The 27,624-nt window shown below is 47.3% G+C and overlaps 1 protein-coding gene and 1 pseudogene across 2 annotated transcripts; one reads left to right on the top strand and one right to left on the bottom strand.

Annotated features, from left to right (window-relative positions):
• Positions 1 to 2,304: 2,304 nt before the first annotated feature.
• Positions 2,305 to 25,865, bottom strand: LOC144615250 (integrin beta-3-like). Of its 2 annotated transcripts, none has more exons than XM_078442131.1 (9): positions 25,779 to 25,865; positions 25,264 to 25,353; positions 24,426 to 24,560; positions 22,544 to 22,973; positions 16,381 to 16,603; positions 15,116 to 15,216; positions 12,580 to 12,699; positions 6,751 to 6,917; positions 2,305 to 5,417 (listed from the first exon to the last, which is right to left on the bottom strand). In XM_078442131.1, the coding sequence occupies exons 1-9, from the start codon at positions 25,851 to 25,853 to the stop codon at positions 5,352 to 5,354; spliced, it is 1,407 nt and encodes a 468-aa protein (XP_078298257.1). In that variant the 5' UTR covers positions 25,854 to 25,865; the 3' UTR covers positions 2,305 to 5,351. The 2 variants fall into 2 exon arrangements, 1 of the variants encoding a protein (XP_078298257.1); XR_013553689.2 differs by lacking the exon at positions 2,305 to 5,417 and adding an exon at positions 9,221 to 9,444 and having other exon boundaries at positions 6,853 to 6,917.
• Positions 13,496 to 13,650, top strand: LOC144615394 (U2 spliceosomal RNA; annotated as a pseudogene).
• Positions 25,866 to 27,624: the final 1,759 nt, after the last annotated feature.

Raw genomic sequence — 27,624 nt, 5'->3', positions numbered from 1 at the left:
CAACCTCTGTCACAATGGGGGATTATAAGGGTCAGGAGAAGCAAAGTTGAGCATAGATCCATTAACATTTTTCCTAACCAATCTCTTCATTGGCCACCGAATGATATTTACACACCCAGCACTGTGATCTCTCCAAAGAAATCATGCCAATTGTATGAGTCACAGGAAAACCCAACTAATAGAAAAAAAAAAAAAAACCCACAATGAATTGCGAAATTTTTTTTTTCTTACAAAGCTCTTTTCAGGGACACTGATAAAGAATTTACTGTGGAGATTTTGCCTGAAGGCTGTTAAATCTCCTAAATGTTGCTTTCTAAATGCTTCTATTCTGTGAGCATTCTCCCGTGTATTGTCAGAAAATACACAGCTGATGGAAAATGTCTTCTCTGTGCAAAAGTTTAGAGAGACAGCACTATGGCAGCAATCGCAAGGAACACAATCATGTTAACTGACCTATAATTTTCTTTTCACATGCTAACTATTCTTGGATAGTCTCATTAAGTGGATTTTTAAAAAAATTTTTTAAGTTTATTTTTGTGAAAGAGACAGAGCAAGTGGGGGAGGGGCAGAGAGAGGGAGAGAGAGAGAATCCCAAGCAGGCTCTGCACCATCAGCACAGAGCCCAATGTGGGGCTCAAACTCACAAACTGTGAGATCATGACCTAAGCCAAAACCGAGTCGGACACTTAACCGACTGGGCCATCCAGGCGCCCCTTAAAATTTAACAATATAGATAACCCCAATCACAAGCATTTAAAACTGCCTGTGTGCTTTAGTCAAACTACAAACTATCAGAAATAGATATTTCAAGAAATATGTTACAAAACCAAATAGAAATTATTTTTCAACAAGCATTAAATGGTTTTCTTGCACAGCATATGTTACTGTTTCCTTACATCAGTGTGAAAAATGAAAATTATAGTTGCACTATAATTCCAAGGCAACTTGCTTGTAATTGATCCCGGTGGTCATTACATGGCTGTCACTATAGAGTTCAGACTACACAGGCCAAGAGTTAGGGGATTACAAATATGATTTGATATATAGCTTTTCATTTCATTTTCACATAAAGTCCTCCATTTTACCCAGATATGTAGTCATCAGTTACCATGAAGTAAATAAAACACAGTGTACCTACAAAATTTCACCATAAAAGGTCTCAGTGTGTGTTCACATAATCCTTTTATGACGTCATGCACCGTCATGTTTTTTAAAAATGCACGTTATTTAAGGAATGGAAGACCCAAAGGCAAAGATGATGAGTGTGCCATAAAGTACTTCAACCCCACACTGTCAATGCTCAATACATTTTAAATAGCAAAAAGTGAAGTTGCAAATTCTAGAGTCTTACCCTATAAAGTGATAATGCTAATAATTTCGATATTCATCCCATCTCCTGTGAATTAAAGGTTTTCTTAGATGCCTGCCAAGTATCCTGTTAGTTGGGTTTCTTTCCCTGTGATTTTGATCTAGTACTTCTTTTAGTTTTTCATGGGAATTTGTGGCTGTGAGGGAACCAGAAGCCTCTGATCACTTAATTTGGAAAATGGATCAAAAGTGCATTTTCATTTTGTGTGGGTAGATATTTGGTTCTCTTAATATACCCGCCAAGCTGTATTCATAATCTTTTAGTAACTGAGATGATTTAACTGCAAACTTAGTAAGCCAGAAGGACAGGTAAGTGACTTCTTAAGTCAGTGGTTCTCAAACTTGAGTAAGCAGCAGAATCACAGGGAGGGCTTTGCTGAAACAGAACACCGGGCCCGGCCCCATCTCAGATTTTCTGAGTTAGTAGCCCTGGGGCGTGGCCTGTGCATTTTTATTCCTAACAACTTCCCAGGTGATATGGAGGCTGCTGGTCCTCAAACCACATTTTGAGACCCAATTCCTTAAATAAAAGTTGGGCATTTTTCCCCCTAAAGCTGGGCATTTAAATGATCCTGTCAATAATCTGCCATCAAGCCTTTATTGTACTGATTTATGCCTCCTGCAAACAAAACCTAGGCCAAACTGACAGTCTGTTCTATTGAGATTGCACAAGTTCCTAAAAAATCCCCAATTAAAAGACAAAAAACTCCAACTCTTAGAACAGCAATAACCTACTCAGTTTGAAAACATTATGAAAGTCTAAAGAAACGCTCTGGGTTCTGGAGTAAACTTCAGTCCCCATGGTGGTCATCATTTGGTTACATTTGGAAACAGGCTTGTTCTAAAATAATCATTTTTGAGGCGATGACATTTACTCTTTTCACCCAAAGAAAACAGAAATAACAACACAGGAAGAACTGGGCAGCCTTAGGTCAATTCTTTTTGGAAAGCACATTTAATTTACTGTTGCACAATTCAAACAGAGGGGGTGGTTAGGAAGTCAGGAAGGCACTTAAGTCATTTCAACCAGGAATACCTAACAAAGAGAGGGATCTTGAAATCATGGATGGTCTAGGAATATCTGAGAGAGAAAGAAGGGATTCGTTATGTGACAACTTGTCAGGAGCATCCCAAGCTTCCCATTACTATCCACACACCCTGAGACTGAACATACATTCTCTCCAGATGAGCTGAGCACAAATAAATAACTTCTTTGGGCTGTGCTGATACCAAAATACTATTTAGATGTTCACCCTACGTGATGCCCAAACTGACTGCCATTTGCTGTCTTGCGAACGCAGCTACAGGTTCTCCCCGCATACAAAGAGTATTGGTCTTTTTTTTTTTTTAATCTTTATTTATTTTTGAGAGAGCGTGAACAGAGAAGGAACAGAGAGAGAGGGAGACACAGAATCCGAAGCAGGCTCCAGGCTCTGAGCTGTCAGCACAGAGACTGATGTGGGGCTGGAACTCACGAAATGTGAGTTCATGACCTCAGCCAAAGTCAAACACCCAACTGAACCACCCGGCGCCTTTTTAAAGCCTAGGAGTCTCTTTCCAGAAGCTCAAAGAGTCCTACTGATTTTTTCATCCTTTAAATATATGTTCTTCCTCCTTTGATATAGTGTCTTCATATAAACCATCTTATCTAAAGAAAAGGTCCAACTACTGCTTTAATGGACTCTTGTCTCAGTAGCCAAAGGGTATAGTTAGGTTCTAAACTTCTGGGATTCATTATCGACCCTCCCCTCCCCCATTTACCCCTCTACTGTACTACCATCCCTTTCAGTAAAGAGTAATCCATGGGTGAGACAAGGCTCAGTCATTTGCCCTACTCCTAATTCCAAGGCTTATTCTCAGTGTTAACACACGAATACAGAATACACATTTCAGCTACTTCTTAATGGATTCCTCTCCCTTATATGTGGATGCAAACGTGTGCAAAGTGAGCTAAGGAATAATAAACTAAGTGGAGCTTAAGTGCTACATTAGGAAATGTGACTGCTAACAAACATTGGAGAAGGGGCTCTAAGAGAGGACAGAATGAGGCTTTTTCATTGAGAAAGGTGATGTGGAATGACATCTGCTCTTGCAAAAGCTGGTCTCTCAGATCTCCCAACTTAACAAAAAAAGTAGTATCAACATCTCATGGAATCTTGACTGTATGTCTGATGCCACAGTAAATCCCAGCATCTCAGATTATCAATATTGAAAGACACCTTCCAGACTGGCTGGTCCAAACTATCATTTTTCAAACTAGAAAACTGAGCCCCGAAGGGAAGGAAGAGAGGCTTGCCTTAATTAAGGGTAAAACTTCCTCAGCTGCAACAATGAGGCCAGGACTTACATTTTCTGATCGTCAGACCACTGTCTATAGCTCTTTCCTTTTTCTTGATGAATGGGGGGTGAGGGTGGTTGTTAATGTTTAGACCAATGTGAACACCAAGGAAGCAACTGCTAGGAGAAAAGAACCACTTGTACCCCTCCTGCTCAGAATGGCCCAGCATGCCCGTGGGGCCATCCCCACAGGCTCCCAGGATGAGAGAGCCCCTACAGATCCAGCAAATGGGCAGCAACTCCCTATGAATGATGCCAAGTGGGAGGGTCTGTATCCATCCCAAGTCTATGTGGGGTTGTTTGTTTGTTTTTAAATATGCTCCTTCCTCCTCAAATAAAACTACAAAATATAATGCAAATGTGTTTCTGTACATGTTCCTTTAGATTAAGCAAGCCTCATCATGGTTTCAGGTGACCCAATGAGAAAAATAAAATAAAATTGCACTTGTGGCCTCTCAGATTAAAGACTGAGTTAAAATGAGGTTGCCCAGCCCGTAGGAGAATAGGCCACACACGCTGATACAACTGGCCCATCATTCTAAATGTGGCACATATGCCCAGCAGACTCAGAGACCCATGGGAATGATTCCTTCACAAGACAGCCAAGAGGTAGATAAGTGCAATCAGCCCCATGGATGGATGTAGCACACAGAAGCACCAGATTGGGTGTAGGGGCGGGGGGGTGCCTTGGACAAGGGGCAGAGGGCCTGAAGGGTGGGGCCAGATCTCTGGCTCTCATCACAGCACTCTCCCTGGGAGGAAAAGCGTCCGGTCATGAAAGAAATTCCCAGTATGTAGCAAATGTCTACAGCAGTGAGAGTGTAGACGTAGCAGGTAAAGAGGTGATGCTGGTCTAAGGGTAACACGCGTCCTCCAATCGAACTTCTAGGGTGGGGTGCCAAGGAGACAAATGTGAAGGGTGATGATTATGAACTGGGGGACTCTGGCACATTCATCCAGGCCATGCATGACCCCTGAGTGGCCTTCCCATCCTCACTCCCAACAGAATTGCTGGCAAGGGCTCCCCTTGTGAGAGAACCATACTGGATTGAGGGGACAGCAAAAGACATAGGCAACTCCGATGGCTGCTCTTGCTTCTGATTTCTCCGTCAGCCTGAGGGAAGGCAAAGGAGATCAAAGTCCAGATGACACGACAAGGCTGCGGAGCCCAGCATTTGCTATCAGAGCTGCTGAGCGTCGGACCCAAGAACCGTCAACTCAAGGCAGAGTCAAGGCCCCTTCCTCTGGAACGAGAGGCTCAGCCCTGCCCTTCTCTTCGGGAGAAATGGCCGGAAAAGGAAAGCTGGCTTCTCAGTGAGGTAATGAACAGTACCTGCTCAGCTACGTGGGTCACCCTAAGGTTAAGCAGGAAGGATCCCTGAAGGAGGCATTCTGCGGACAAAGGCTGAGGAGCTCCACGTGTCTGGACACACCTCAAGTTTTAAATTACACACTCCCCCACATGCAGCACACTCACGCGCACACACGCACAGAGACCCACACCTCCACATACTGACATTCTTGTAACCCACCCCACTCCCAGCCCCCGATCCTGCCCCACGGATTTCGTTCCCTGTAAACATGACAGCAGATGTGTCCACAATTCTGGGACAGCCTGACAGTGAACTGAGGATGACTGCTTGTCATTAAGTGCCCCGGTAGGTGATGTTGGTGAAGGTGGATGTGGCCTCTTTATACAGTGGGTTGTTGGCCTGCGGAGAGAACAGAAATGTGTCTTACAGTGAATTCCTCAATTGTTCCCTGCCCTCAATGATTACATTTCGCCTGAAGAGTTTACCCAAGACACCTTTCTCCGGGCTACACCATCCATGAATCGCTTAGTGCTCATTGTAACCCCATATTCGCTCCTGAGATGGGAGTGGGTAGGAAATAAGAGGAGAGAGAAAGTGGAATGCCATTGTGCTGCTGTTTCGAAGGGGTTGAATTCAACCCATTACTTTTTGGTGATCCCCAAACACCTCAGTACCACTTGTAGCCAGTATCTATTTCCTGCTTCTCTCCTGAACTCTCTCTTTTGCCCTTCTCCAATTTTTTTTTTCTTTTGTTGTGACTATGCTGGCGGATGCGGGCAGAGACGAGAAATGTAGCAGGTGGTAGCTGAAACAGAGAGGATAGCTTTCACTCAAAATAATTTTAATTTGTTCTCATCTCATCCTTCCAAGCGCTACCCACTGTCATGTTAGCAGGAAAAAATAAGACCCTCACTGGGTTGCCCAAATTATTTTCTAACAAAAAGTGATAAATCCCATAAGATCTGGCCGTCTTTAGGAGTCCCATTTCAAGAAATACAACACATTCTCATGTGCCGCTGAGATTCCAGATTTCTACACTGTACGAACAGAAACATCTCAAGTTTCTTGGGACCCTTGAGTACCAAGGCCTGAGGTGACCATCAAATGAGAACAAACTTTCAGCCTCCCGCTAGACATTCATGGACTCAAACAGCCATTTTGGAAGGTCCAGAAAAAAAAGTCAGAATGTGGAAGATGAGCCAAAGGAGAACAGAGCAAAATTAAGTATATAGAAAGTTCTCAATAGATGCTTGATTGAATGCAATCAGAATAAATTGCAGAGAGGATATGTTTTAAGAGGCTGGCCCAAAGAGTCATTTCTATCATAACTTGATTCTCTCCCACAATTGGGCAAGCTGTTGAACGTCTCTGTGCTCAGTTTTCTTATCTACAAACTGGCAATAATAACGTTCCCCACCCCCCATCATTTGTCCTGTCTTCCTCAATTAGAGAATATGTTTCCTTTTGATTATGTCAGTGTCCAGAGCAGAGCTGGGCCCTACCTGTACTCAGTCAGTTCTCACCTATGGGACCTATGGTCACTGTGTGGCAGTGAGAGACTCAGGTGGTTTTCAGGAATAATAAAGACAACAGGACCATCTCCCAATTTCCACAACAGAGACTAACTGGGAAATTATGGTGCTGGCTGAACCTGGCTCCCCTAAGTACCTACTATTTCCAGTTGAGGCTCTCAAACCAATGACTTAAGAAAATGCCCAGCCCCGACTCTTACTGTGTCCCATTTTGCTCTGGCTCGCTCTTCCTCAAATTTAGCAAACTCCTTCCGGTCATGGATGGTGATGAGGAGCTTCCAGATGAGCAGAGTAGCAAGGCCGATGAGCAAAATGGCCCCCATCACTGAGAGTAGGACCACCAGGATGTCAGGACCCTTGGGACACTCTGTCAGGAGAGAGCACAGAGCAGGGACGTTGTAAAGGCAACCTGACCAAGTAAGAAATTACTAGAAATCTCTCTGAGGGAAACAGGGCTTACAAAATAAATCAAAATTTTTAAAGGGGGGGGGGGAGCACCAATATTTAAGACAGCAATAATCTGTCCTGAGTAGTTTAAGTTAGAGGTCATAAGCAGGTCACCCCCGGTAGAATCTAACCTACTCAAGTGTTTATTAAAAAGTTGATTTTATGTTAACTCTACTGGATTTAAAACAAAAGCTTGATTAAATTTTTATTTTGTTGGCAGCATGGAATAATCAGGAGATTATCCCCCTAAAACTTCAGATTCTTCTTCTTCCCTTTAAAAACATGAATAAATAGAGGCGCCTGGGTGGCTCAGTCGGTTGAGCGTCTGACTTCGGCTCAGGTCATGATCTCACACTTTGTGGGTTCGAGCCCCGCATCAGGCTCTGTGCTGACTGCTTGCTCAGAGCCTGGAGCCTGCTTCAGATTCTGTGTCTCCTTCTCTCTCTGCCCCTCCCCTGCTCACGCTTTGTCTCACTCTGTTTCTCAAAAATAAATAAAAGTAAAAAAAAATTTTTTAAACATAAATAAAAAGGTCTGGAAACACTGCACCCACAGGGCAGCTCTGGTTAGATGTGAGTAGCTGCTGTCCCCTTTAGATGGGACACATTTTCTAGTTTGCCAGACTTGTCACCACCCTCTTTTCTCCACTAAACAGAGGCAACATGTTAACTTGTCATGGAGGCTGTGCTACTGTGGGTTCTGGAGCTAGACCGCCAGGGTTCGAATCCTGGCTGACAACTTACTTTGCTATGTGACCTTTGATAAACTATTTAACCTTTCTGGGTGTCTGTTTCCTATCTCTCCATGTTTAAAATGGAGAAAGTAATAGCACTGAATTCCAAAACTTATGAAGCATAGTTAAGTTAAATATATACTTTTAAAAATTGTTTTTAACGTTTATTTATTTTTGAGAGAGACAGAGCATGTATGGGGGAGGGGCAGAGAGACAGGGAGACACAGAATCCGAAGCAGGCTCCGGACTCCGAGCTGCCAGCACAGAGCCCAACGCGGGGCTCGATCTCACGAACTGTGAGATCATGACCTGAGCTGAAGTCGAACACCCACTGCGCCACCCAGGCACCCCAACTTATTTATTTTTTTAAGGATTATTTCTTTTTTAGAGAGAGAGAGAGAGAGAGAGTGCGCATGAGTGGGGGAGGAGCAGAGAGAGAGGGAGACACAGAATTTGAAGCAGGATCCAGGCTCTGAGCTGTCAGCACAGAGCCCAATAGGGGCTTGAACCCACGAACTGCAAGGTCGTGAGCTGAGCTGAAGTAGGACGCCTAACCAACTGAGCCACCCAGGCATCGGGCTCCATGCTGATCATGAAGCCTGCTTGGGACTCTCTCTCCCTCTCTCTCTGCCCCTCTCCCCAACTCGTGCATGCTCTCTCTCTCTCTCTCTCTCTCTCTCTCCCTCCCACAAAATAAATATTTAAAAAAAAAGAAACCTGTAAAAATAAACAAATAAGTTAAATATATTTAAAGAACTCAGAACACTGCCTAGCACAGACTCAGTGCTCAATAACTATCAGCTACCATTATTACTCGTGTTCTTGTTACACCTGTTTTCACTAATTTATTTACCTAGCTCCTTAGGCATTTGTATTTGTTTCTCTGGTTTGGATATGTACATCTCTGAGGGCTGGGAACCTAATGTCCTTGTTAGCACAGAGACCAGGAAGCCTGCCAACCCAGACAATATTTTGGGTTCCTTCCCAAAATATTTCGTCATCTTTAATCCTAACCCTATTGAAAGCCGACTTCCTGTTCAACCCTAGTCAACAACCAACACAGACAGAGGTGCATCACCCCTCTGAAGACCAAGCTGACTGTGCTCTGCAGAGCTCTGCTTCCCATAAACCACAGGTGTCTGATGGGTGACCTCACTCCAGTAACTTCTCAGGTGTTATGTAATTAGGTGTTTGAATATACGGGTATTGATGGGTCTGGAGAGGTGGTCATGCCTACTTTCCACACTGTCTCCCACCTTCTTCTCTAAACATACACCCTATGCTCACCACACATGACCCAAAAACAACCACCGATGCAGACCCAAGCTGGCTATTTCCCAAGCTACCAAATTATAACCTGTCTATAATTAAAGGAGCATCTGGAGAGAGGCTGTGAGGTTCCAGTGTCTGAGTTCCCAGGAGTGAAGGGCACCAGCTCTTCCGGGAACAACAATTATGAATTCTTGGGAAGAGAGGGCTGACCCTCAAACCTCAGAGTGAAATCTCTTCAATTCTGCATGTCAGTATGGGCAGGACAAGTAGAATGTCAAGAGGTCTTCAGGCAAAAACATCTATTAAGCATTTGTCCTGAAAGGAGTAGATGGCAGGATTCCCGGAAGAAGATGATGAGATCAGCTAGTCTCTAGAGAGCTCTCTCAGCCACGGTGATGAGGACCCATCGTGGAGACCCAAGGTCAGGAAAGACTGGGCAGGGCTGGCAGGTTTGACAAAAGCACAGGAAATCCAGTTAAACTTGAATTTCAGATAAACAATAATTTTTCAGCCTAAGTAGGTACTAAATGTTGAATGGGACATATTGTATTCGACGAGGCAACTCTATCTGGGAGTGATAAGGACCCAGCTCAGCGGAGCCCACTCCACATAGTAGGCTGAACACCACCCAGTCAAGGCCAAGCCCTTTGGCAGTGCTGTCTCTACTGCCTTGCAGTGGCCCAGCCCTTCAGGGAGACCATCCGCAAAGGCATGAGTTGGGGAAGAGAATGAGAATAATCCCCTCCTATGCTCTGGGACCTCAGATGACACATTCTGCACAAAGCCAGAACCCCTGAAAATAGTTGGGGGCGGTAGGTGAGAAGAGAGGTCAAATTCAGAATTCCAGGGCAACAAGATAGGGAATATGGGTCTGGGGTCCCATCTCCTCATGTGGAGGATGGAATCTACATCAGAAAAGCTACTCCACCCCCCACCCTGGGGGGTTATTTGTACCAGCTCAGGTTATCACCATCTTTCTGCCCCATAATTCCAAGTAGTGGATTCCATCTAAGAATATCAAGCCAAAAGATTTTGGTGTTACAGCAGAAGCACCTGCAAGGATTGTTATAGCAGAGATGAAGTAACGTTAAACCCCAAAGCAAGAACGTACTGCCCTTCAAAAATGAGAAAGCACAAAGGTGCAAATAGGGCGGGTGTGGAAAAATCCATGAAACGTGTTAACACAGGTGGGCGGGAAAGTGTGAGGGGTCATGGCCAAATAATCCACATGTGCTCCCCCACAGATACATACCCAGACTCTGCCCTCTCCCCTTCCCATGTCAGCTTTCCCTTGAGTCGCTAAATAAAATTAAGGTCATACCCTTTCCTTTACCTTCCTTCTCCCTTCTGAAGGGTGAGAGCCCTGGGAAAGGCAGGTGAACAATATCACGGTAGGGGGCGCCATGCTCTCCGGTACCCATGCAGCCAGCAACACCCTGGCTGACCCGGATGTAGTAGAGCTTCTTTCCACTGTCACCCGCTTCCTTCTCCAAGCAGCCAAAGTTCTCCGAGCAGGTTATCAACATGTATGCAAGCCTGCCTGTCAACTCGAATAATCAGTCCTAGTAACTCATTCAAAACCCGTTTACTAAGTATCTTCTCTGTAGATGACTGAGCCAAGTATGGAGATATAACGATAGATAAGACAGATGGTTCGTGTGTTCGTGGGGCACGTGATCTACTGAGGGAGATGGGTGATTAAAGAAGCAAGTTAATGGTGGAATGAAGGCCCATCTAAGGGAAACACAGCTGCTCTGGGACTCAAACAGGAGCACCCAACCGAATCAGAAGAAAGGATGATGGAGGAGGTCTGAGAAGGCTCACTAGGGGAAGTGATGTGTCCAAAGCAGAGGCACTCAAATATTGGGGCGTCTCACAACTGCCAGGAGCACTATTCAAGAACACAGAGGCTGGGGACACCTGGGTGGCTCAGTCGGTTAAGTGTCTGACTTTGGCTCAGGTCATGATCTCACAGTTCATGGGTTCGAGCCCTGCGTTGGGCTCAGAGCCTGGAGCCTGCTTCGGATTCTGTGTCTCCCTCTCCCTCTGCCCCTCCCATCTTTCTCTCGACTCGTGCTCCATCTTTCTCTCAAAAAATGAATGAACATTTAAAAATGTAATAAAAAATCAAATAAAAAGAACATAGAGGCTCATGGAAGCAGCATGGGGCTCAGGACTCTCGATTTTTTAGCAAGGGGAACATAGAAAAGTTGGAGACCCACTTTCCTAAAGCAGGGGCCAGCAAGCTATTGTCTGGGAGCCAAATGTGGCTTGCCACCTGTCTTTCTAAATATACTTAGGCTTGTGCATTAAATATAGACTATGGCTGCCTTCCTGTTACAATGGCAGAGTAGTCATGGCAGAGACCACAAGGCCCACAAAGCCTAAAATATTTATTTTGAGACAGAGAAAGCACGAGTGGGTGAGGGGCAGAGAGAGAGAGAGAGAGAGAGAGAGAGAATCCCAAGCAGGCTCCACACTGTCAGTGCGGAGCACAATGTGGGGCTCAAACCGATGAACCATGAGATCATGACCTGAGCTGAAATCAGGAGTCACACACCTAACCAACTGAGCCGCCCAGGTGCCGCCAAAGCCTAAAATATTTAACCCCTGGCCCTGAACAGAAAGTGTTTGCTGGACCCTGGTCTGAAGGAGGATTTGAAGAAATTTCTACAGCTGTAGGAATCAACTGACGAGCAACCAACTGACTTAGTCTCTGCCTTCAGACATTGTTCCTTCACTCATAGAAGCTCCTGTCTACCCCCCGCCTTGGCACAGCCCTTGTCCCTCAGCAGTATCACTATCAATTTACATGTCCCTCTCCCCCTGGCCTGTGAGTGCCACATCTGCTTGATTTATTGTTATATTCCCAGCACCTAGTCTACTGGCTGATATACAATAAGTACTCGAAAATATTTTCTAGTGATTCATCGCTTCGTCTGTTGTGTAAGAGAAAGGAAGGAGACGGGGGTGGTAAGGGGAAGAGAGCTAATCTACTACACTGGATGGCGACAAACCTGTGGTTGGTCTGTGTATGACGGATGAGCTCCTCCTGCTTCCAGAAGGCTGTGAGAGCAAGCACTATCTTTTCAGTGCTCAGAACACCTTGGCTTGGTGCCTCAAAGCCAGTACTGTGTCTCATGGTGACCCTGGTAAGGTCAACACCTCAAAGCATCAGGCCTTCCTCTGAAGCAGCGAACAGGTTGCCCTTGGCAACCACCTGACCTTAAGTGGAGCGGATGCTGAAGAGTCCCAGACTTTAAATTCCTCACTTCTTAATACTGTCACCTCAAAAAAATGCCAGGATGTATTTTGTCCCTTCGTGGGATCCATATCTACCTTCTTCCTTTCCTTACTCACCTTCTTTTTCTGCCTCCTCAATTAGCAAGTCACTTTCTCACAAAGATTGGTATTTAAATATCTCCCACCCCCAGATGACAGGCCCTAACTTACCACTTGTAAGGTAGTCTTAACTTGGCTGTTCTGTGTAAGAGGCGTAATGGGTGGAAATTGCTGCCTAACGTGGCTCTCCCTCTCCCTATAGGTGCAGTGTCAGGGGCCCTGGCGGTTCACGTACCTGGCTCCTCTACCACATAGAGAATGGACTTTCCACTGGAGTCTTCATAGTACTGGAATCTGACAACACAGTCATCTTCATTCTTGTACGTGCAGTTCACTGCATCCTTGCCAGTATCCTCTGAGGAAGGGGAAAATATGGGAGAGTGAAAAACAAGGCAATTCCTGGAAGACGGGGCCATCCCCAAACCCCAGTCATGGGACTTCTGAGAAAGTATGCAACAGGAAACCCTATGCCTGACATTAGGCAAGATGCCTAGACTTGAGATGGCTGTTGTGCCTGGCAATTGCCTCTAGATGACCCTCGCTGCTGAATTTTGTCCCTCCCAGACCCTTTTTGGTTCGTATTCCTTCCCTTGGAAGGGACATGACAGAACACATGACACAGTGTGATTCAAAGCCTGGCTCTACCACCTGTCAGCTGCGTAATATTGGGGAAGTTACTTGACCTCATTGGCTCTTTCTTCATCTATGAAAGGAAAAGGATAACCCACCTCACAACACTGGTAGAGAACTAAATGATGTCAAGTGAACAGTACCTAATAGAGAAGGGTGTTCCCTTCCCTCTCTTTCCTTTCCCTCCTGGCTCAACTATTCTCAATAGTTTGTTGGCAAAGCCCTTACATTTCTTCCGTTTCTGCGTCTGATCCAGTGTTCCTCTCCAGAGCCAGCCTCTCTTCTCTGACTCCCATCACTTTTTTGTAGGCTTCACCCCTTCTAATTCTGAAGCCTCTTATTCTGACAGGGAAACTATAGGTGCCCCTCTATCATTTGCACCACGTCCTATAGTGATGCAACCAGACAGGTAAAACTGACACACGATGATGTTAAGCAAATGCACCAAGATCACAACACAAGTACGTGATGGAACAGAACTAAAACAGGAGTCTCAGAGCACACCAGACTTGAACTCAATGATTGTTTCTCGGCCTTTTGGCTAAGATCAAGTGTAGTATCAGACTTGAACTCAATGAGCCGCCCGAAAACTAGTGGTATAAGAGTACAGTGGAAAGAGTAAGGATTTCCAGATTCATTCTAAGCTTAACTTGTTCGGGCAAGTTATGTAGCTTTCCTGAGATTCAGTTTCCTCATCTGCAAAATGAAGATAACAACAGTACCACAGTTCTACTCTACTAGGTGGCTGAGAAAAAGACAAGATCATGTGTATGAAAAGATACTTGCCTAACTTTTATAAGTTACACAATTCCATACAAACAAGCATTTATCTTTATGATTATCATGGCACGGGGGTGGGGGTAAGAGAAATACTTTCAACTAACCTGAGATTCCCCTCTGGTCTAGGTAATAAAAACATCTCACATCTCTCTCAGCAGTCTTGCCCGCCTGAGCTAATCACAGCATACCGATTCTCCTCAGGAGGAAAAGCCGTCTCTTCAAACTCAATCCCCAAATCATGCCCCTCACCACCCCCCCCCACCAGCCCCACTTCTGATATTAGCCAAAGGATCCAGAGAGCTGACCCTTTTCTGTAACACCCCAAGCCAGAAGCCGACTGACTGGCTGTGTCTCACTGTGGCTCTCACTGAAAACATGTTTCCTGCCTTCGTGAGAGACAGCTATCTCAGGAGAGATTGCCATCTCCCTAGACCAACCAATGCCTAGCTGACCCAGATAACATCAGATGTGCTGACAGCAACAAAGATTATCCCCTTTTTGGTCAAGGTGAAATTCAAACTACAGGGGCGCCTGGGTGGCGCAGTCGGTTAAGCGTCCGACTTCAGCCAGGTCACGATCTCGCGGTCCGTGAGTTCGAGCCCTGCGTCAGGCTCTGGGCTGATGGCTCAGAGCCTGGAGCCTGTTTCCGATTCTGTGTCTCCCTCTCTCTCTGTCCCTCCCCCGTTCATGCTCTGTCTCTCTCTGTCCCAAAAAATAAATAAACGTTGAAAAAAAAAAAAATTAAAAAAAAAAAAAAAAAAAAAAAAGAAATTCAAACTACAATGACTGCAGGCAAGAGTTTTGCTCACCACTGTATTTTTATCTGTCTTATTCTAGGAAGGGCTCCAGAGAGCCAAAAAAGGCTACAGCATTATGATTTTAGCTAAAATCCATAAGGGTGAAGGTTTCCCTCCAAACCAGCAGAGCAGTATGCCTGGGCATTGCTGAACACTCTCAGTTAAGTAAACTCAGTAAATGGTTACTAGCCTCCTAAACTGACATCACCTAGCCTAGGTTTCTTCATCCGTAAAATGGGATGCATTGTCTTCCTCTCCCTGGGGAGGTCAAGTTAGGGTTGATTTCTACATACTTTAAAAGTTATCTGTAGGGTCTTGCTGAGTCTGTGGGTGCCGGGAAGCAGCAGAATGGGGAGGGACTGTGGAACAAATTAGCAGAGGGCACAAGAGGACTCAGGGAAGCTGGCCTTTATTAAGTGCCTAGTGTGCATCAGGTCTGTACAACATGCCTTTGAGGCAGGGATTACTCTTCCATTTTACTGATGAGACATAGACACGTTTTGGGATCAACTGAAAACTTCAGCAGCCGCATATGTGCACAATTCTAAGACATGCTGAGCTTACTGAGCTCCTTCACAGGCTCAATCTCATCACGACAGTAACGGCTGCAGGTATTTTCTTTATGTAGGTCTCCTCGGTCAAATTTCTTACACTCCACACACTTCCTAAAAGAGAGACGACACAGAGATTAAGACAAGGGAGGAGAGGGACGCCTGGGTGGCTCAGTCAGTTAAGCATCCGACTTCGGCTCAGGTCATGATCTCGCCGTCTTCGAGTTCGAGCCCTGTGAGTTTGAGCCCTGCGTCAGGCTCTGCGCTGACAGCTCAGAGTCTGGAGTCTGTTTGAGATTCTATGTGTCCCTCTCTCTGCCCCTCCCCAATTGCACTCTGTCTCTCTCTCTCTCTCTCAAAAATAAAGAAACAAAAAAGACGAGAGAGGAGCAAACCTACGTGTGTGTCAGTCCAGCTCTGACATCCACACACCAGAAAGCTGCCCCACCTTGGAAAACAAACACCGAAACAAAAACCCCTGTAAGACAATTCTGGGGGACCCAGAGGGTCGGGTCTGGAGTTCAGGGGTGGGAGTTCCTCCTCACCCAGAGGCAGAGCCTGGCAGGCAGAAGGCCCCAGTCCCCTCATTAAACTTCTTCATGTCCCATCCGAGAGTGTGACAGGAGGTAAGGCGTGTGCCACTTCGAGGAGCCTTAAAGGCAGAACCGGTCATGTAATCTGGGGACCCAGCACAAAAGAAGATGTCAGGCCCCTTGTTCAAAAATCCCTAAGCATTACAAGACAGTGCCAGCAGAGCGGTAAACCAAGCATGGGGCCCTTCTAAGCACAGGGCTCTGTACAAATGCACAGGTTGCATGCCTATGAGCCCAGCCCTGCTGAAAGTGGCAAGAGAAATGGCAGGAGCTTCCCCTGACCCCAGATGAGTGGAGTTTGTACTAGCGAACATCTCCTGTTTCACAGAATCCTTCATAACTCCAGCCCAACTCTCCCACACGATCGGAACATGAGAACGTTCCCCAGAAGTTCCCTGGTTTAGCCTTCCTCCCAACTCAGGGATTCAGGATGCCATCCCAGGAGAGGGGTTTCTCCAACTGGAGTCCAGCGGGTGCTACTTTGGCCCCTGCATGGTTGGCTCTCCCTCCCTCTTTGCCCAAACTTTTCCGTGGGAAGAGGAAAGCTAGCCTCTTAGCTGCAGCGGACGCCTCCTCCTGAAGCTTTGGTGAGTAAGAACCTGGAGGGTTGGGGATTCTAGCCTGGGGGACCCCCTCCCTCCTTCTAGCACCCGACTGGCTCCAACTCACTTCTCTGCCCACTCACTTCTTAAAGGTGCAGGCGTCAGGGCAGGTGGGGCACTTCTCACAGGTGTCCCCGTAGGAGCCGGGCTGGATGCACTTGCAGCTGCCGCACTTACACTCGCCCCGGCCGCTGCACAGCAGCCCGTTGCTGGACATGCAGGTGTCGGTGCGCGTGGTACAGTTGCAGTAGAAGCCGGTCCAGTCGGAGTCACACAGACAGTCCCCACAGCTGCACTGGCCGTGACCTGAAAGCACACAGCCCGAGGGGGCGGGCAGCAGGTGAGGGGCCCCAACCCGTGGCTCAGCCTGCTCTCCAGCTTTACCCTCATCCACCCTCCTCCCACGGCCACTCATTAACACCCCACGGAAGCGTCACCACCTTCTATCCTTCTAGCCTCATGCTGCTAGCTCTGCCTTGACGCCCTTTCGTCCTGTGATCGCTACCAAACTCCCACTTACCTTTCGAAGCTCAACTCAAAAGTTCCTTCCCCTCCATAACTTTTTCTGACCTCCCCGGAGCAAATTGTCTACTACGTGTTCTCCCAGCACTTACATATGCCTCTATTTTAACCCTCATGACCAGCCCATTTGCTTGCCTATCTGTTTCTCTTTCTAGATTTTGAGCTCCACAGTGAGAGAGGACATATCAATTTGTCCGTCGGCAGGGATTAGCGTAACGTCTGAAATACAGTAGGCATGCAATTAATGTTTCTTTATCCATTTATGCAACAAATATTTATTGAGCTCACACTGGGCACTGGAGATTCGGCAGTGAATGAGACAGGAAAGGTCCCTATTACCGTGGAGCTTGTGTCCTAGTTAAGTTCCTGGGTAGGGTGCCTGGTGGCTCAGTTGGTTAAGCATCTGACTCTTGATTTCAGCTCAGGTCATGATCTCACGGTTTGGTTAGTGAGGTCAAGCCCTGCATCAGGCTCTGGGCTGACAGCCTGGAGCCTGCTTGGGATTCTCTCTCTCCCTCTCTCTCTCTCACACACAAAATAAGTAAATAAACATTAAAAAAGAAAAAAAAATCCTGGGAACCACACACACATTCACCAGCATGTGCCCTGTGTTGTATCATCACAGTACTGCAGAGAGCCATCAGCCCTAGTAGGAAAGACCTACTCACTTTACTGCATGAATGTAGGAATGGGAAAGAGAGATTGGGGTAGGGGGTAGATTGGTTAAATGCAGGTGTTAACTCTCAGTGCTACATCCCCCTAATCACTTAACAAGGCTTGAAAACTTGGCTCTCCCAAACTCAGAAGAAAGGGTGACTCATTCTCAAGGATTCCGAATCAGGAAGAAGTGGATGAATAATAAAAATCTGACTGTTAATCAGAGGAAAGGCAGGGAGCCAAGGGGAAGTAACCTCAACGGGTCTCAAAATCATGTCACTGTGTGAGCGGATGGGCCCCAAGATGGTGGAGGAGAGCGAGGTGCATAGGCTCAAACAGACACTAGCTGGCATCTTCTGCTCCCCAGGGACCCCAGTGGGTCTGACTAGAGGCCCTTGGTCAATGAGTCTCTCTGCCAGTGATCCTAGCACCATCCTCTATTCAAGACTCAGACACACCTTTGCTGCCTTGGAAAGAGATGTCTGCTTCTTTCTGGATGGCAAACATAAGGTCAGCTGCCCCAGCTCCAAATATCTGGAGAGTAGAGCCCGCTCCACCCGGAGGCAAAGGGAATGGTCTTGTGTAACCTTTGTCCACCAGTCATTGGCCCAGGTCTGAGGGCAAGACAGCTCCTGTCAGCTGAAGATAATTCCAAGGAAGGGGCAGCTGTGAGCCATTATCAGCAGCCCTAACAGCAGCTGGAGGGGCCCCACAGTGTCTACTACAAGCAGCTTTCAGTGATGGCTCCCGAACAGGGAAAGGCAGACGCCACAGAGGTCTGGCAGCACCCGGAGGCCTCCGCCTCCTCAGAAACCCTTGTCCCATAGTGTTTCCTTTGTGAGGCCAAACAAAGTAACCTTTGAGAAGATGGTCTGCCAGGCCAGCCACGGAGCGAGGCTGGAAGTAGAGTGGCGGGCCGGAGCCGGCAGGCCGAGCCCGAGCCCTGGCAGGGTCAGCCCTCAGAAGGAAGCTACAGTGCGGTAATGTCACAGGACTGGCATCCCTCCAGCAAAAGGGTGGCTGAGCCTGGGTTCACAGCAAAGTCAGAGGAGGAGGGTGAGAAATGAAGAGAGAGTGTAAGAAAGAGGAGGGAAATAGAAAAGAAGGCAGCAGGGGAGGGGTGGAGATGAGGGAGGGGGAGGGGTAAGGGAGGAGCAAGTATTTTAGGTCAGAGGGAATGACCTCTCCCTATAGAGCGTGACTCCCAGGCCGATGTCAGCCCCACTCCTCCCTGCCTTATGAGCCGACCCTTTGTCTGACATCCTACTTCCTCCATGAAGCCACCCAGGCCTCCTCTGTTCACACTGGGTCTCTCTCCAGGAGACTCCTATAACATTCCCCAGGGACAACTCACTTCTTTTCTTTAATTTTTTAAAAATGTTTTATTTATTTTTGAGAGACAGAGTGAGAGTGGGTGGAGGGGCAGAGAGAGGGGAAGACACAGAATCGGAAGCAGGCTCCAGGCTCTGAGCTGTCAACACAGAGCCCAACGCGGGGCTCAAACTCACAAACCACGAGATCATGACCTGAGCCGAAGTTGGACGCTTAACCAACTGAGCCACCGAGGCGCCCCAAGGACGCCTCACTTCTAAGATCTGGCACGTTCTGCCTCATGTTGTGAATTATCCTCAGGTAAGTTAATTAAGGGCAAAACTGTCTTATTCATGCCTCCCTATCCCACAACACTACAGCACAGAACCTGGCTCAGGGGTGTCTGATCAATCTATGCTCATGGATGTCCCTCGGGGAGAAGGATGAGTCCCTCGGGGAGTCCCTCGGGGAGAAGGATGCACTCCCTGATGTTTCCGAAGGAAGTGCTGATAACAGATGACCACAAAAGACCATGCCTCCAGCGGGGAGGGGGAAGGCCAGAGGCTGGGGAAATGGCTAAGTCATAGCATGCCCCCCTCGTGAGCCACTGCTTGCAGCAAAGAACAGACCAGGCCAGCAGCCCAGGGAAGAGACAATGGTGAACTGGTCTACAAACTGAGTGGTCAGGAATCACGCATGCCCCCTGTTCACCCGTGTGGACTGAGCGCCTGGCACAGAACAGGTGCTCAATAAGTGTGTGTCCCTGAGCATCCGTCACTGGGGAGTGTGACGGCAGCACCACAGGATCCAGACCTGCAGCCAGTAGGCACACAACACCCGGGCTGGCAGTGGGGGAGGGAGGCCTCTGAGCTGCTGCCTGGGGTTCCCTCCTGAATTGGGTGGAGCGCATTGCTGACGAGCTGTGCTTGCACCAGTGAGAGGCAGGAAGCAGGCTGCTGAACCCGATGGCTTTGTTTCGCAGCATCGGTGGGGCCAGCAGCTGAAGGAAACACACTCTGCCCGCGGTCCCTCCCACCCTGCCTCATACCAGACCAGGAACCAGGAGGCTTGGAGGACAAGTGGCCCTCCCTCTGTCCCTGGTGCCCCCAAGGGGCTATCTGTAGGCCTCACGTAGGACAACCCTCTTCCCCTCAGCCCCACCCTACTCCCCGTGGTCTCCCACATCAAACTTACCATTCCTTTTGGTACTCTGAATATGATGTAAGTACTATTCACTAGTAAAATGAGCTGAAATGCCTCCCTCACCCTCTAATTCAAACTGCTGTTGGGGGGTCCGTGCCTGATCTCTTTCTCCCCTAATCTCCCTGCTACCATTTTTTTCCAATCTCTGTCAAATTTTGCTGACATGAATAAAGGAAACAATGTTGTAGATAATAAAAAGAAGTCTTTTTTATGTGACTTGGGCATGTTTTAGAATGACATAGATTTATGGGGCACCTGGGTGGCTCAGTCAGTTAAGCCTCCGACTTCAGCTCAGGTCATGATCTTAAGGTTTGTGAGTTCGAGCCCCATGTCGGGCTCTGTGCTGACAGCTTAGAACCTGGAGCCCACTTCGGATTCTGTGTCTCCCTCTCTCTCTCTCTCTCTGCCCCTCCCTCACTCATGCTCTGTCTCTGTCTCTCTCTCTCTCTCTCTCTCTCTCTCTCTCAAGAATAAATAAACATTAAAAAAAATTTTTTAAGTTTTTTTAGAATCAAATTGTTTTTTTAACATTTCTTATTGAGAGACAGAGACAGAGCATGGGCACAGGAGGAGCAAAGAGAGAGGGAGACACAGAATCTGAAGCAGGCTCCAGGCTCTGAGCAGTCAGCACAGAGCCTGACGCAGGGCTGAAACTCACAAACTGCAAGATCATGACCCGAGCTGAAGTAGGATGCTTAACCAACTGAGCCACCAGGTGCCCCCTTTTTAATTTTTTTTTAAAAGAATGACATAGATTTACCTTTCTAATCAAGTTTTCATATACATATATATATATACATATATATATATACATATATATATATATAAATTTTAAAGTTTATTTATTTGAGAGAGAGAGCGAGCTCAAGCAGGAGAGGGGCAGAGAGAGAGGGAGAGAGAATCCTAAGCAAGCTCCACAGTGTCAGGGAGGAGCCCATCGTGGGGCTTAAACTCACAAACCCTGAGATTGTGACCTGAGCCGAAATCAAGAGTCAGTTAACCATCTGAACCACACTGGCAGCCCTTTCTAATCAAGCTTTCTTAAAGGCAGATGTTAAAGTGAACATCTGGTTGGATTAGTTCGGCTCCTTTAAGCCCCATTGCAAAGGAAGCCAATCTCCGCCATAGATTTGATCACCAAAGAAGCCAATTATAATCTGTGTTAATTAACCACACAATACACCCATAAACCAATCCTAAACAACTTGCAAATGTCTTTGATCTCTCTGTCACAAGAGGAATCAAGCCTCAGAGACCATAATCCAGCGAAAACCTATCCCCAGTGCCCCAGGAACTACTCAGGCTGCCTAGTTGCCTCTGCAAGTATTGTCAGCACATACAGACGACATTCACATTAGTTCCACTTGGTCTAGCTGGGGAAGTAGCCTAGGAGCAGTCTTTAGGGCAAGGAAAGACCAGGTTGAGATTTTCCGTGGGCCTCAAGACTTTACTGAATTTTGTAATGAGAAGGACAAAAAGTATCCTGCAGGTAGAAGGAGCCAAAATCGTAACCCCCAGTTTGCAGGCTGGGCCTCTCAATGGCAATCCTTTCCCATGTCTGTGCTGTCCAGCATGCCACGAGCCACGTGGAGCTCCTGAGCAACAGAGGAAATGAATTTTTCATTTTTCATTTATTTTTTACATTTTTTTAAGTTCATTTGAGAGAGAGGAAAAAAAAAAAAACCTCCAATGGGGGAGGGGCAGAGAGAGAGAGAGAATCCCAAGCGGGCTCTATGCAGTCAACACCCTGGCAGTGCAGTCAGAGCTTTAACCTACTGAGCCACCCAAGCGCCCCTCATTTTTCATTTAACTTAAATTTATTTAAATTTTATTTAAGTTATAATTCAATGTGACTAATTTACAAATAAATAGCCACACGGGGCTACTATATCTGACAGCACAGATCTAGAATCCAAAACGTTATAGTGCCAATAGCGATAACAAAATAGTGCCAGCATGTAAAAAGAGCTTATGATTTTCCACTCATTGTTCCGAGTGTATTGGCTGTTAAACGTGCTCCATTGCCTTGCTTTTTTACTATTTTCCAAGTCTTGTCATGAAAAGACAAATTCATGTAAAATAATTACTACCAACTTTACTACGCATTCTGATACCATGCAGTTTCCGAATCTGTAACTACTAAAAATCTAATTACCAGCAGCCAGAGATTTTTTTTTTTAACCTAAAAAGGGAGTTGTTCCGCATCCTTGAAATGATCAAGAGCCAGTGATTTAAAGTATTAGCAGGATGGCAGGTGGAAGAAAAGAAAATAACGGTCTTCACCTTCAGGCTCCCCCACTCGTTCCCATGCTCCAGGAGAGCAGAGGCTCCCTTCCGCTGTGTACCCCAGGAGCAAGGACGCGGGGAGCAGAGCGGAATTACAGAGAACCTCCTTCCTGTCTTCTGCCGTTGGAGTGGAAGGACCATCCACTCGGCTCTGCCTGCTGGGCCTTCCTGTGCCCACCTAAGCCCCGGCCTAAGTTTCCAGAGGCTGTGGATGTGCGAGCGAGCGTGCGCGGGTACAGGGGCGGGAGGGTGTGCAGTTTCACTCACCTGAGCACATCTCCCCCTTATAGCGGACGCAGGAGAAGTCATCACACTCGCAGTACTTGCCCGTGATCTTGCCAAAGTCACTGCTGTGGCAGACGCACTGGCCACACAGGCACTCGCCCCGCTGGCTGCAGGCGGGCTGGCCCTCCCGGGGGCTGCACTCTTCCTGCTGCGAGGGGCGGTAGTCCTCTTCGGAGCACTCGCACTGGGACCCCAGCCACCCGGGCCCGCAGCGGCACACCCCACACTCAAAGGTCCCGTTGCCATTGTTGCAGCGGCGGCTGTAAGGCTCAGCATGGGCCTGGCACGCACAGTCACAGTCGAAGGTGACCTGAACGGTGAGGCTGTCTTTGAAGCCTACAGGCTTGATGGTGAAGGACTTCTCCCTCTCCTGCGGGCAGCCTCGCACCTTGGCCTCAATGCTGAAGCTCACCTGGGTGGAAAGGAAGACCGCATTCAAACACAGGCGCACCCTGTTATCACTCCAGCCCTGGAGGGAAAGAAGCCCCGCCCTGCCCCGCCCTGCCCCGCCCTGCCCTGCCCGGGAATATCCAAACTGGGTGTCTCATCCCCCAGCAACCTGGAGTTCCTCAGCCTCCAAATGACCAAGGTCTGCAAAGCAAAAAGAAAAGCCTGAGGACAGTTGTCCAGTTGTATCTGGTTGGGTGCACAGACATAATTTACAGTCAGGAGAGAGGTTGGTTTTGGTTTTTTTTATATATATATCTATTTTTTGGGAGACTGCAAGTGGGGGAAGGGCAGAGAGAAGGACAGAGGATCTGAAGCAGGCTCTGCGCTGACAGACTGACAGCAGTGAGCCTGAGGTGGGGCTCGAACTCACGAACTACAAGATTATGACCTGAGCTGAAGTTGGATGCTCAACCAACTGAGCCACCCAGGTGCCCCTGGATATGTGTGTGTGTGTGTGTGTGTGTGTGTGTGTGTGTGTTTTAATTCCACCTGTGAAATAAGCCAGCTCAAGCGGAACAGAACCTGTGATCTTATAAAAATTCTTCTCTGGCCAATGAAGCCAGCTGGACTGATTATACACAAGGTCAGTCAGCCAGACACACAAAGCACTATATGGCACCACACGATGCCACACAGTGACCAAAGGCTCAGGATCTACTGTTTAATTTCCATATAGTACATCATCACTTGTGCAGTCAAACACCTTTCCGGCCAATATTTCTTAGACAGGATATGTGCACATGTTCTAGAATATAGATAGGTGTACGGACAGATGGATGGACCTAGATACAGAAATGATAGAGATACAGGTGATACCGGTGATAGAGATATAGCTATCCCCCTTTCTGCTTCCCTCCCTCTTCACCAACCCCTCCCCCCATCGGCAGAAGCAGAAGAGAACCAGTAAGGAAAGAAAGCCATAGAGGCCACAGAGGGACCTGAGAGGCAAAATGAACATTTGCGTTCTGGAAGTCTATGACAGTGGGTATTTGGTATTTTTGCCTGTTCCATTTGCTGTTGAATCTCCAGCAGCGAATGATGCCTGGCACAAAGTTGGCGCTCAGCAACTATCGGTAGATGTGACTGCCATTTCACATTGTAGAGGAAAGACAGGTATTACCTTAGGGGAGGCTGGAGACTGGGCCAAAGGTAAGAAATATTTTCATTTGCAATCAGCTGTGCATAAACAAACAGAGGTAAGCTAAACGCAAGTTTTTTAAAGATCTCCACGTAGCGGAGAAGTTTAGACAACAGGAGTCAGAGGAAAAGGTTGGCAGCTCCGTTATATCCAACTTGTAATGACCTTCGGGAAGAAGGTGCAGGGGAGGAATGGAAGGGTGCCCACAGACGCTCAGGGGCAAAGGCCAGGGCCAGAGCTGAAGCTTCAGCCCCTGCCCAGCCCAGCCCACCTCACCGTGTCTCCAATCTTGAGTCCGACACAAGACTTGAGCCCAGGGATGACCTCGTTGTTGAGACAGGTGGCGTTGAAGGATAGAGACAGCTCCTCGGGGAGGTCCCGCACTTCCAGCTCTACTTTAGAGCGGATTTTCTGAGCAGAAAGGGGGCAAAAGAAGGTTAAGGAGATGAGCCGAGAGGAAGTAGACAGGAACCAATTCCACCCCAAGTAAAATACCAGGTGGCCATGGACTCACCGCGGCAGTGCTGGGTGCTGGGGTTTGCTTAGAAGCTGCCAGAGGAGAGCATCCTTAGGAGCCTATTTCTTACAATATTTCCTGCCCAAGGTCTGCTCCTCTCTCTCTCTCTGTGCCCCCTGGTGTCTAGTTGAATCTGGGTAAAATCTAAACCAGCCACACCCTCCTGCAAGCCTCAGAGACATGCAAAAAGGGAGGGCTAGCACTGGTCACCTTGGATAGTAGCTTTTTTTACCTAATTTTTAACCAACCTCATCTTCCCCTTGGCTCAGCTCCCTCTTCTCTCTATTGTTGGAGCCCTATCCCTCACCCTGTCCTTCCTCATCACCACCCCCAACCTCTCTTTCCTTTCCACCTTCTCTAAGCTCTTCCACCCACTGCTCCTGACACTCCCTGGCAATTCTTTCTGAGCCATTTCCCTCTCAGAAGGCTGCATTCCTCCCAGTGCTGGCCACCAGCCAGCCTCTAGAAGAATAAGAGGAAGGCAGTGAAGGCTGCATCGTGGACTCACATCCAGGACTCCAAAATCTGCGTTCCCTCCTGGGGAATGCCGAGTGAGGTGGATTCTTAGCAGACCCAACCCCAGTGCGAGACACTTACCCCATAAGCATCAACAATGAGCTGAAGGACGTTGCTGGAATTGGCAGACAGAACCCCCACTGTCGTCCCTGGGATGAGCTCGCTATAGTTCTAGAAGGTAAGACAGAGAGATGTACAAGGCTGACTAAATGAAGAGGGTGATCTCAAAAGCCCTCCCCAAATCAGAATGAGGGTCTTGAAACGAAGATTGAGGGAAGGATGGGATATTTTACTTGTCACTTCCAGGAACAAACCTAGCAGTTTTGCAGCCCTGAGAAAAATTATAAAGAACTTCTCACACCCCTCTCCCCCAATAAATTACTCCCCTCCAGCACCACAAACACCAACACACCCATCCCGTGAGGTTCAAGGTTGGAGGAGAGAGACCATAAAAAGGAGCCATTTGCCCCTGGGAATAGGCTGGAGGAGGGGCTTTCCTGGTTGGGAAGCATGGCCCGTGCTAGTGTGCCTGGGTTCCCAGAGACGGCTCCACCCAATACAGACCCCACTCCCGAAATCCCTGAAGGCACAGTCACCTGGTAGAGACTGACTACATTTTCCGTTACAGCAAAGATCAAATTGATGTTTTTCTGGGATAGCTTCTCGGTCATCAGCCCCAGAGAGGGATACTCCTGTAAAATGGGAGGATGTGGAAGTCAGTTAAGAATTCACCTGAATTCTACACCTTAGAACTTGGCTGATTTGGGCTGTGGCCCAGACGGTGGTGGTGCTGAAACCTTTTCACGCCATGATCAGTGTGAGGCAATGGACTAAGTGGCAACGCAAACCCAGTTGTGAACTCCAGGGACAGATGAAGAGGCAAAGGCTGGTCAAAGCCAAGCATCTCAGGGCACCTGGCTGGCTCAGTTGGTTGAGTGTCTGACTCTTGATTTTGGCTTAGGTCATGATCTCACAGTTCATGAGACTGATCCCCGCATCAGGCTCTGCACTGACAGCGTGGAGCCTACTTGGGATTCTCGCTCCCTCCCTCCCTCTCTGCCCCTCCCTGCACACTGCGTGTGCTCTCTCTTTCTCTCAAAATAAATAAATAAACATTAAAGAGAACCCAGGCAGCTCAGTTGGTTGACGGGGTCATGATCTCACGGTTTGTGAGTTGAAGGCCCTCATCAGGCTTGCTGCTGTCTGCACAGAGCCCACTTCTGATCCTCTGTCTCCGTCTTTCTGCCCCTACCCCACCCATGCATGCGCACGTGCGCGCTCTCTCTCCCTCTCTCTCTCAAAAATAAATAAAACGTTTAAAATAAATAAGCATAGGGGTGCCTGGGTGGCTCAGTCGGTTGAGCATCCGACTTCGGCTCAGGTCATGATCTCACGGTCCGTGAGTTCGAGCCCCGCATCGGGCTCTGTGCTGACAGCTCAGAGCCTGGAGCCTGCTTCCGATTCTGTCTCTCTCTCTCTCTCTGCTCCTCCCCCGCTCACACTGTCTCTCTCTCCTTCAAAAATAAATAAACATTAAAAAAAATTTTTTTTGGGGGCGCCTGGGTGGCGCAGTCGGTTAAGCGTCCGACTTCAGCCAGGTCACGATCTCGCGGTCCGTGAGTTCGAGCCCCGCGTCAGGCTCTGGGCTGATGGCTCGGAGCCTGGAGCCTGTTTCCGATTCTGTGTCTCCCTCTCTCTCTGTCCCTCCCCCGTTCATGCTCTGTCTCTCTCTGTCCCAAAAATAAATAAAAAAAAACGTTGAAAAAAAAAATTAAAAAAAAAAAAAAATTAAAAAAAAGGAATTGAAGATGTAAAGCTGAGGGCTATCACTCTTGCCAGCCTCAATTTTCTTAATGAATTAAAAAAAATCTGGTTGAAAAAAATGATGTTCAATGAATGCTTAGGGAATTCTGGTACTGGAGGCAAACATTATGTAGTTCTAAACAATAGTAGGTTGACTTTTGATGAATGAACTTCCAATTTAGTTTTTTCTATTTATTAAGTTCTCTGAATCACTGCTAATCATTTATATTTTTTCCCATGTAAACATGAAATTTGATATTTCTCTTCCTGAAAATTTCGAATATGACAAGAAAGTGTGGTGCTTTACTTCCAAGATAGAACATCAGATTCAACTGCTAAAATAAAGATTGAGGTCCAAAAAAGCATACATTTGCAATCAGTACATATGACAGATGGCAGCATTCAAATTCATATCTTGGAAACAGTATAAAATGAAGATCTCATATTCATTTGTATTCTTATTATGTTTCTCACTCACCTTTAAGGGACTTCACACCATCTAGCAACCTGTTTTTAAAGACCTTGTTATCATCTATAAAAAAGAACACAATTAAGGTCATAGAGAAATGATGTGGCTATTCACTAAAACTCTAGTAAAACTGAGATTTTCATGATTTGCCCTAGAAACTTCCCTCATTA

This window comes from Panthera onca, assembly GCF_046562875.1.
Source record: "Panthera onca isolate mPanOnc1 chromosome E1 unlocalized genomic scaffold, mPanOnc1 haplotype 2 h2.Chr16_ul_8, whole genome shotgun sequence".
In the NCBI taxonomy this organism is placed as follows: domain Eukaryota; kingdom Metazoa; phylum Chordata; class Mammalia; order Carnivora; family Felidae; genus Panthera; species Panthera onca.
This window is presented reverse-complemented; position numbering and strand designations above follow the sequence as displayed.